The 10,653-nt window shown below is 46.3% G+C and overlaps 1 protein-coding gene across 2 annotated transcripts in view; it reads right to left on the bottom strand.

Moving 5' to 3' along the window:
* Positions 1 to 947: 947 nt before the first annotated feature.
* KREMEN2 (kringle containing transmembrane protein 2) overlaps positions 948 to 10,653 on the bottom strand; it is a 31,039-nt gene continuing 21,333 nt past the window's right edge. For both annotated transcript variants that reach the window (XM_083708228.1, XM_083708229.1), the window contains exons 5-8: positions 7,586 to 7,918; positions 5,858 to 6,001; positions 2,471 to 2,543; positions 948 to 2,117 (exon numbers count right to left, since the gene is read on the bottom strand). In XM_083708228.1, the coding sequence (XP_083564354.1) occupies positions 1,823 to 2,117; positions 2,471 to 2,543; positions 5,858 to 6,001; positions 7,586 to 7,918 (845 nt within the window). In that variant the 3' untranslated portion in view covers positions 948 to 1,822. The remainder of the gene's footprint in view (positions 2,118 to 2,470; positions 2,544 to 5,857; positions 6,002 to 7,585; positions 7,919 to 10,653) is intronic.

Here is a 10,653-nt window from a genome sequence, read left to right as displayed (position 1 = left end):
ACCCATCTATTGGAGTGCTGGCAGGTGGTTGATAGGCATGTGTGGTTTTGGGGGGATGGCTTGATGGGCCAAGGTTGACCAACAGGTTGAAGGTGCCCCATCCTTGCTTCAAGGCATGGAAAATTTAAATGGTAGTTCCCCAACTGACCTAACTTCCCCAGAGCTGATCAAAATTTTGGGAGATAATTAACATTGTGTCCAGGGCAGGTCAGTAGTAAGCTTTGTCAGGGCCCAAGATCTTCAGCAGCTGCTCAAGGATAATAGAATCATATACAGTCATACATTGGATCCCGAACGCCTTGGTACTTGGACATTTTGGCTCCCAAACGCCGCAAACCTGGAAGTGAGGGTTCCAGTTTGCGAACATTCTTTGGAACCTGAACGTCCGACAGGGTTTCCACGGCTTCCATGCTTTGGTTTCCAAACATTTTGGAAGTCAAATGGACTTCCGGAACGGATTCCGTTCGACTTCCAAGGTACAACTGTAATTGTAGAGATGGAAGGAACCCTGGGGGGTCATCTAATCCAATCCCTTGCAATGTAGGAATCTTTTGCCCACCATGGGGGCTGGAACCCACAACACTGAGATTAAGAGTCTCGTGTTCTGACTGAGCTATCCCAGTTTTTGAGGCCAGGAGGCCTGCAGGCAGAAACACAGCCAGCAGCCTCCTTTGGAGCCTTGAATAAATTATTGCTTTTTCACAACAAGATAGAGATCATCTCATGTTCTGTGTCTTGTCACAAATTTGGGAATTGTTGCTGTTATTGAAGGAAATCTGATCAAAATCTCTAGGTACGTGTGTTAGAATTATTCCCTGCTCTTGTGCCCTCAACAGCCATCCCTGTATATCCAATCCAGGAACAGTAAGAAACATTCAAACTTTCAGTTCCCTGCTTCCAGACCCAGCCCAACATTGCTGATCAGCACAGTGAAGAACAGAGAAGCATTGTTACTGATATGAAAATAATTTAATGAAGATTTTATGTTCCAAAATCCATCATGTGGCTCTGGGACACAACAGGCAAGGGGGCTGGTTTTGATCTCCCCTCTTCTTTTTTGGTGTGTCTTTGTACCCCCGTGTAGCCAAGTGAAAAGTCTTTCAAGTGCCCCATGGCTTCTGTTTGCACCCAAATGTCCCCAAAGTGACACCGGTAATGGGATGTGCACACGAATATCACCATTCCCTGCCCCCCCCCCGCCCCAATTCAGCATCCACGGATGAGCCTGTGGAACTGAAGGCTTTCCCCGCTCCAACCTCTTTGAGGATGCAGCCAGGATCTCACCATTCCCAGGCCTTGGCGTCGCACAAAACGTGAACCTGCGAGATGCCTGAACTTCCATGTGTTACAGAGAACGCATCTCTCCCGTCACACAATCCTAAATTCCATGCAGGTATGAATCCTGCCACGATGGGAGACTTCCACCAAAACTCTTTGTCCCACAGGCAAGGTTTACAAAACCCCAGGGGAAATCCCAGCTTCAAAGAAGGCACAGATGTCTCCCTCAAAGGGATGTGGCAATAGGATTCTCACCACCTCAGTACTCTCCTGGCCCAGAGAAGGTTGTTTAGGCAATGTTGCTACACAAGTTCTTGCTGTCAAAACAACTTTCATTTCTCCAGAACATTCTTATCTGTGCCAAACGGTGCATTGGCTTCCATGAAATTCCGGCTCCCCTGCCTCCCACCCGGAGAGCATATACTTAGAAGGTTGGTCTCTTGGTTCCTAGCAAATTGAGGAAGTTCTGCTCCAGGGATCTGGCAGTAGAAAGGGAGCTGGTCATGACAGGGGTGAAGGTGGAAGTTATAAGGTTCGCATGGCCTCAGATGGTGGAGATGAGAGATTTGAGAGAGGACTGGTTGGTGGACGAAAGGTTCTCGTAACTGTGGCACAGGCATGAGCAGTCTGAGGAGGCCTCGTCGTCCCCGGCAACCCCGCCCCCGTTGCGCAAGGGGCGGTGGTGCGGGGCGCCGCGCGTGGTGCAGATCACGACCCGGGTGTGGCGGTAGGCCACGGCCCACGCCTCGCCCCCAAGGCACTGGCAGCGGCTTCGAGGGCCTTTGGAGGAGAAAGGGCCCAGCGAACTGCCAGTCTTCTTCTGCACAAAAAGGCAGGTCCTGGAGATAAGAAAACAAACAGTGCAATCAGGTGAGTCAAAGATTGACGCCACCACTAGCAATGGCCCAGCATCCTGAGCACGTATCTAATGTCCAACGTGTACAAGATTCTCTAGATTAAAGGTAGCCAGTGTGTGGATCTCTAGATGTTTTTGGACTACAGTTCCCAGCATCCTCTGCCAACATGACCAAAGTGACTCACTTCCTCTTAACTCCTTGTCATTCCCCAAAAAGGGGGCTGGATCTAGGACTCTTTGCTCCCTGAAAATACCCCGCCCCCCCACACTAAAAGATGGGAGTGAAATGCAAGACCTCTGACTCACTCCCATCATCCAGTTGAAACCCCAGCCTACCTCTTGCGTAGATGGTACGAGATGATGAGGATGGCTAAGATGAAGGTCCCTGTAGCTGTGTACATCACCCAAGCTGTGTTAACAAAAGAACAGAAGACACTATTTATGTACAACCTTCCACCAAGATCTAGAAAGCTACAGGGCAGGATTGATTAATCACCATGCTGAGTCCCCTACAGAATTAAGTCTCTTTCTAGCTCTCACAATGAAAAGGAAATTACTTTCAGACATTGCAAATATAATAAGTGGATGCTATACTGGTCAGCTTACATTTCTGTGTAAAAAGCTGACCAATACCTGCTTGGTAGAGACATCCTGTGCATTTCATATAAATTTATAATGTCTGCTGCGTCACACAGATCCAGAAAGCCAAAAGGTCAGCCATTTCCAATCTGTTTATTGAGCCAAAGTAGGAAACTGGTTGGGATCTGTGATCAGACCTACCATCTATTTTTTAAAAGCAGTTATTTTTAAAGCCAGCAGCTTTGTTTGTTTTTTTTAATAATTTTTATTAGGTTTCTGTTTAACAATAAAGAACACATACTAACATAACATTTTCCAGTATCCACATTTCATACACTTCCTTGGACTTCCTCACACCTCTTGTTCCTGCTTTCTAAACTCAAAAATTTTAACAGCAAATTATTAACTTATTTTAATTTATATAATAAAGTTTTCCAGTATTAAGGTCTCAAATTTTAAAATTTAGCCACTCTCTTATTAGAGCTTAATTATAAAATATTGTTAATCCAAAATTTATCCTTTCTTTCAATTACATTCAAATTTATATTCCTTATTACTAATTTATTGGAGCCATGTTAATATAAATCTTACATCTTTCTTAACATTCATACAATTTGCAATGTTTTTGTAAATAGTCCTTAAATTTCTTCCAGTTCTCCTCCACCAGTTCTTCTCCCAGGTCTCGGATTCTGCCATAAAGCCAGCAGCTTTGATCACAGAGCTCCAACATCTTGTTTATGCTTGTCAAGAGTGGTGATTTAAAACAGGGACAGGGAATCGGCGGACTTCCAAATACTATTGGACAACAAGTCCCATTATCCCTGACCAGTGGCCATACTGGCTGGGGCAGATGGGATCCAGCACCACTTGGAGGGCTTTGGGCTCCCCTTCCCCGGTTTAAAGCACCTTCTCATCTGATATTGCACAGCCTCCTCACCACCAGGCCTTTGGCTGATTGACATCTGATGCCCTTTTAAAATGTGTTCTTGTAAGCAGGGATTATTATGTTGTATTTGTTTTTATGATGTATTTTGTGTGGTTTTTTTATTGTGATTTTATGTTGTGAACCATCCTGAGATCTGCGGGTATAAGATGGTATACACATTTAATAAATTTTTAAAAATACAAAATTGCCACCAGGTTGTGCCGAATGTTCTATATAACCCTCAGCACAAATTAAAGATTGGGAGGTGGCCGTTGTACATCAAAATACACCTAGACGACGGTCTTGTGAGCCACTTTAGGGCACAAATGGGGCACACAGATTAAAATAGTGATGGTAATAGTAACAATAACAATAATAAGACTACAGTGTTCGGAGAAGAGAGAAGACCCATGAGAAAGCAGAAGTTGGCTCCAGATTTAAAGGGCCCATCCACATTTTTGTTTGTCCCATGATTTCAAATCATGGGTCCAAGAGGGGTTTTTTGGGGGGATGGGGTTGGTCCTGCTGCTTTCCCTGTGAAAACCAGCTGTTTACTGCAGAAATGGAACAAACTCAAAAAAATCCTCTTGGACAAGGAGCTGTTTATTTTCGGAGGGAAATTTAAAACATGGAGCAAATCCGTGTAAGGTGTTCTCTGTATACATATCTCTCTCTCACTCTCTCTCTCTCTGTGTGTGTGTGTGTACACACAGCGAGAGCTTTGCATGCATGTTGGCAGACAATAAATGTAGTAGTCATGTAAGCAATGTAAGGCCTCATCCCATGGGCTGTATGCATTCCGCAGTTCCTCAACTGCACCATGCAAGCACTCAGCAATCTGAGAGACTTGGGGTTTTTTTGTTTCATGCTCCTAGTCCCTGTAAATATACAGATGTGAAAGCACATGGGCAATGCTGCAGAAACCAGGTGGGGTGACAGCCAAGCAGGGCTTTTAGCAAAAGCAAAATAGGGATGAGGCTGCCCTGCCCAGCTCTCTTCCCTTCCCCATGGCTTGTAAGGGTTGTGCAAAATCAGCAGATATGAAATAACTGCGCTTAATAATACATAGGTCACAGAATCCAGTTTCTACTGCATGCTGAGTTCTGATTTTTCTTTCATTCGTTCTATTTAAGTGCAAGGTGTGCAAAGCTTTGCCCAGAATAAGAGAGAGTTCAGGATCTCTAATGTCATTTAACTCACAGCTGACTACAAAGTGAATTATGTTACAAAGGTACAGACTATGACCCCTGGTGGCTGGATTGCACCACAGCAAATTTTACACAGCGTGGGAACCGAAGGTCAGCTAGCTGCACTTTGAAGATGGGCAAATCAGTTTACTTCAAATTTGTGCCCTTTTTGCTTGTGGTCACCCATTCTGTGACCATTCTGTGCCATTTCCACGTTAATCTACTTTTTAAAATTGCAGATCAATTAATTAATTAATTAATTAAATTAATTGCAGATTAATTTCTATCAAAACATGCATTTCCAAACCTATTTTTCTATCAAAACATGCATTTAAAAGTATTTTGATACGATTTTTGAGCCAAGAATAGCATTGGAACATTCAGAGAGCCTGGACATTTGTGGGTGACAAAATTCCAATTCACACATTAGTACAGGAAGAGCAAATCAGTTCATATTGGAATTTGCAAAGATCCAATTCTTCAAGCATCCCTATTAAATTATGCGTGAATGTGTGTTATTAGAGAATCTTAATATTTTATGGTTTGGCGTTTGTTTTTTTAGACGCTGCTTTAAGAGAAGGAAATGTAGACAGTGGAATGGAGACAGTGCTTTACCCTTTTCCTTCCCCATTTCTCAGCTCCAAATGGCACCCACAGTGAGATTTGCCCATCCCGCCCCCCACTCTGATGCCACTTACACGCTTATTCTTGAAAAAGTGCAACTGTAATCCTGTGTGTGGAATTGGGGAGCTGTTATGGGAAGGGGTTTAGAATTGTCAAATGCTGGGTAAAGAAAGGATTGAGCACACATAGGTTGCCTTTCTCTGATCTATACTCTGCAAAAGTTAACTTCTCGCTGTCTTAAAAAAAGGGGGTCATATGGCAGGCACATGTGTGCAATGAGTTGTTAGCCCCACATTTCCTGCAGGGAATGTCCTCATCAGAGACTGTTTTGACTTGAGCCAGCCAATCGGGTTATAGAACAAGCTGCAGCATCGAGGGCCAAGCCCTGCCGCAAGTCTAGTTCTTTACCTCCTACTCCAATGGCAGAGTCATTGGCGCTGTAGGTCCAGGTGGAGTTCAACCAATCAGAGGAGGTTGGGATGAGACGGGATCCGTCACCCGGTAGGGTTCGTAAATCAGACCGGGCTCCGTTGATAGGGGGACCTTTCACTCCTGCAGGGAAATCAAAACAGTTTATTTGGCTTCACAGTGGATTTTTAGCAAACCCTGTTCCCAACGTCTGGAATCCAAGCCTTATGAGGAACAGTTGAGGGAGCTGGGTATGTTTAGCCTGTGAAAGAGGAGTCTGAGAAAAGATATGATAGCCATCTTCAAATATCTTAAGAGCTGTCACATGGAAGATCTCAAACCAATGGCTTCAAATCGCTAAAAAGGAGATTCCGACTTAACCTTTCTGACAGTAAGAGCTGTTCAACAGTGGAGCGGTTTCCCCTCTGGAGGTGATGGACTCTCCTTCCTTGGAGGTTTTTTAGCAGAGGTCGGATGGTCATCTGTCATGGATGCCTTAGGTGAGTTTCCTGCATTGCAGGAGTTGGACTAGATGACCCTCTGCTTCCTGTGTCACAACTGTGAAGCAAGAGCCCCAGGGCACTTCAAGATTGTCACAAATGATGCCGATTTGGAGCTCTTGCAAAACAAACCTGCTTCCCAGAAAGATAGGTGAACCAGAAATGAACTGCAAAGTGTGGGGTGGTGATGTAAATTATGAAATTTATAGCTGTGAGGGTGTGCAATTACTCTTAAATGGTTTTTAAAATTCTAAGTGTTTTAAAGTTCTCAGCTTTTGACGTTCTCGGCTTTTAAAAAGCTTTCTTAGGTGGTTTTTAATTGTGTTTAAATAGGTCTTTGTTTGCATTTTAAATCCTGCTGTTCTAACACGTTGACCTTTTCTGCCCTGAGCAACTCTGGCAGGATCTGGCAGCATCCAAATTTAACAAACAAAGGCCACCAGCAGGTATTTTGCCTGATGATCAATAAGACGGTGCCTTTCCTGTTTCCTGGCCAACGGACACAGAGGCCCAGGGACGACCAAGAAAGCCATTGTATTAATAGTTTATACAATTAAACAGCAATGCATCAGGCCACTTGTATTTAGGCTCTTCCTGTTCTGTATTCATTCTGCCTCCCCCTGCCCCAATCCCCCAACCAGCTGCCCTACCCACCTTTAGTTCACAATCATTTTTGGCTACAGGCCTGCGGCTGCACAGGAGGTTCAAAGGGACACACCAGGAGAAACCTGCCCATAGTTAACCCATTGGGTGACTATTTCAAAGGTGCTGTCACCAGCGGGAGGGTGAGCGAGTGCGAGGAACCCACACGCAGGGCTTCCCAAGCGCTGTCAAAAGATATCCTCCCCATTCCCAGGGCCCCAGTTCAAAGGGCCGGTCACCCTCCCCCCTTTCCAGGTGTGGAAGCAAGAGCTTCTAATTAGAGACTCTGACACACCGAGCCCCAGGGAAGAGTTGGCAGGCGCTGGAGTGAGTCCGGGAGTTCAAAGACAGCCCCACTCCGCCTCAGCCCCACACCACCTCAAAGTCTTCTGGTGTGGGAGCAGGAGTTCTTACTTTTGGTCCTTGCTGTGGCCCTCCAGACCCACCCAGGAAGAGGCTTCTTTCCCCTGATCTACCTCCTCTGCAGGTGATCGCTGCAGCATTACTCAACCCAGGTGGAACAGGTTTATCCCGCCCATTCTACCCCCGGGGCAGATGCATCGCAGCGTCAGGCCTTGGCGCATACCTCTGTACAAGATGGCGAAGCCCTGGGCTTGCAGGAGCTGATCCGAATGGAAGGAGAGGAGCAGGTGGTCGGTGGGGAACAGCAGGGGAGCCCCTGGCCTCCGGCGCCCGTCAAACTGAGCCAGCAAGAGGTTGCTGTGTCCATCCCACAGCTCCAGGCGGTCGTTGGGGTCATGCACGTCAAAGATCCGGAAGGTGACCTCCACGGACTCGCAGCCCAGGGGGTGCAGGGACCAGCTGCAGTTGCTGTCGGCTTCGTAGTCATCCGGGAACTGCGGAGAGTAAATCACTCCAGAGAGATCGGTGAAGTTTCCCTGGCAGGCACCCATGGATACTGTGGGGTGGAGAGACAAGCAGGGTGGGGGGGTAGGGGGGGAAGGATCAGAATGAAAATGTAATCAATAGAGGGATGCAACTTTTAGGGTCCCCAGTTTTTTGTTTTAATTTTCAATGACAAAAAACCCTGCCCCTTTGCGCAAAACGGCTTTCCACATTGTGAGCGTTTGTGCAAAACAGCTTTCCATGCGGTTACACCAACAGAACCCAGCTTCTGATAATAAATTTGCATCTAGACAAGGAGCCAATCATCTTCTGCATGAGTAAGACTGCTTACAGAATTAGAACGGGGTTTTACGGAGATGTGTAAGATTATGCATGGGGTGGGGAAAGTGAACAGAGTGAAGCTCGTAATACTAGAGCCTGAGGCCATCCAAGGAAGCTGAATGGCAGAAGATTCAAGACAGACAAAAGGAAGTAGTTCCCACGCAGCATTTGGTTAAGCTGCGGAACTTGCTACTGCCAAAAGTAGCAACGACCGCCATATTGGACAGTTTAAAAGGGAGATTAGAAAATTGATGGCAGATAAGACTATCAGTGGCTGCTACCTATCATAGCTGTGTATTACATTCAATCTCGGAGCAGTTTGCCTCTGAATGCCACTTGTTCAGGAGTGGAGAGAGTGCTGTTGTGCTCACTGGCCTCTGGTGCGTCACTCTGGGAAACTGGAAGTTGGGCTAGGCAGACCTTTGGTCTGATCCAGACGAGCTCTTCTTACTTTTTTTTAGCAGGATCAAGCTTCAGACATGCTGGACTTTGCCAGGGGGCTGTCTGTCTGCCCACACAGCCCAGAAGCAAGTACACAGTCCCAAGCCAAGTGGACGTCAAGATCCAGAACTAGAATCAGAGAGACTGGAGGAAGGTGCACATGGCCACAGGCAGGCAGGGGTCAAGATGACCCGTCAGCCTCAGAGGATCTGATTGAAGCAAGGGCTCGGTCAGAACCAGGTGGGTCAAGGTCCAAGGCAGCCATAAGAGACTGGTGGGCAGCGCTTCGCCAACCTCCTCACGCTGGAGACGAGTTGCTCAGACTGAGCAGCAAGCTCTGAAGTAAGGCTTTATAGGGCCTGGTTGGTTGTGATTGGCCCTAGACAGTCATGTGACTAGGGCAAGATTGCATGCTGGTACCTCAGCCTGGATGGCGCTCTTGATGCCCAGAAGTCATCTGCATTTCATCAGACTAGTGGTCCATCTAATTAAGCATTGTTTTCCCTGTCTGGGGAAGCTCTCCAGTGTTTCTGACACAGGACATTCCCAACACTATGTGGCGTTGCCAAGGATTGAATCAAGAATTGTTTGTGTTCAAAGCAGATGCTCTTTCACTGAGTTCTGTCCCTTCCCTGGCATATCAGGTTCATAGTAGGAACAGAGGGCTGGTGGTACGTGCTCTCTGGATCCTGACCTATGGAAGCCACAGTCGGAGACACTCGATGCAAACCTTATAACTGGGGTGATAATACATCATATAGTAATTAATGAACTGCGTGCCAGAGCACACAGGGTTGTGCAAGCCAGCCGACTGTGAGAAAGCAGTTAGCTTCATTTGTGGGCCCAAAACACCCACTCCACATCCAGGAGATCTTGCCTGCCGCATCTCTTTACTGATCTGGCCTCACCTCCTTCCAATCAGCCACCACTAGGAGGCGCCAATGTTGCTGCACATTGATGCTGGGTGAGATTGGATGGTTCAGCCACTCCCGATGCAGCAGACTGACCCACCCGCAGAGGAGGCTGCCTGTTGCTGCTCTGTGTAATTTGCCGCTCTAATCTTGCCTCCTTCCAACCAGCTTTGGCTCTGGCCTGGCAATCATTCGCCTCTAATGTAGAGATACTGTGCAATGAAGAAAATGGCAATGCCCAGAACAGTAAATCACTCAGAGACACAGCAGGTTAAGACTCCTTAATTGTTAATTTTTAATTAGAGGTACAGTGGTACCTCGGGTTAAGTACTTAATTCATTCTGGAGGTCTGTACTTAACCTGAAACTGTTCTTAACCTGAAGCACCACTTTAGCTAATGGGGCCTCCTGCTGCCGCCGCGCCGCCAGAGCACGATTTCTGTTCTCATCCTGAAGCAAAGTTTTTAACCTGAAGCACTATTTCTGGGTTAGCAGAGTCTGTAACCTGAAGCGTATGTAACTTGAAGCATATGTAACCCGAGGTACCACTGTACTCTGAAAGGGGGGGGAGACCTTTCCGGGTATAATAATGAAGTATACTTTTTAATTTTTTTAAAAAAAGTGTACCTCCATTGTTTGCAATCATGGCAAGAGACTCAAACTCACCCTTAAAAAAAAAAAAAACCGATAAGAGAGATAAACAGTGCAATGGCAAGACTATAATCCTCACTCATTCACAAAACGTATTGAGTGACCTGGGTCACTTTAGACCATTCCTGATCTCTCAGCTTCACAAGCTTGTTGTGAAGATAAAGGAAGAGATTTTAAAAACGTAACAAATAAACACAAAAACAAACTACTATCATTTTTTTTTAGACGGCAAATGGGATGACCCAAGTGTACCAAACAATTACAGTATACTATAACATTATACAATAACAGTCCAGGCATCTCCACACTCATACGTGATCAGCACACACGCTCCTGCCAACATGTGTGCCATTTTCAGCACTGAAAAGGGGCAAAGTGGGGGCAGGGGCAGAGTGGGGCAGGCTAATCCCCACTCGTATGCATCCCAGTGACATGTACAGCAGCCAGGAATGGAACCCTGTTCC

This window comes from Podarcis gaigeae (assembly GCF_964106915.1).
Source record: "Podarcis gaigeae genome assembly, chromosome: 13".
NCBI classification, from domain to species: Eukaryota; Metazoa; Chordata; class Lepidosauria; order Squamata; family Lacertidae; genus Podarcis; species Podarcis gaigeae.
The sequence above is the reverse complement of the archived record's forward strand: the minus strand, read 5'-3'. Positions and strand labels throughout refer to the sequence as shown.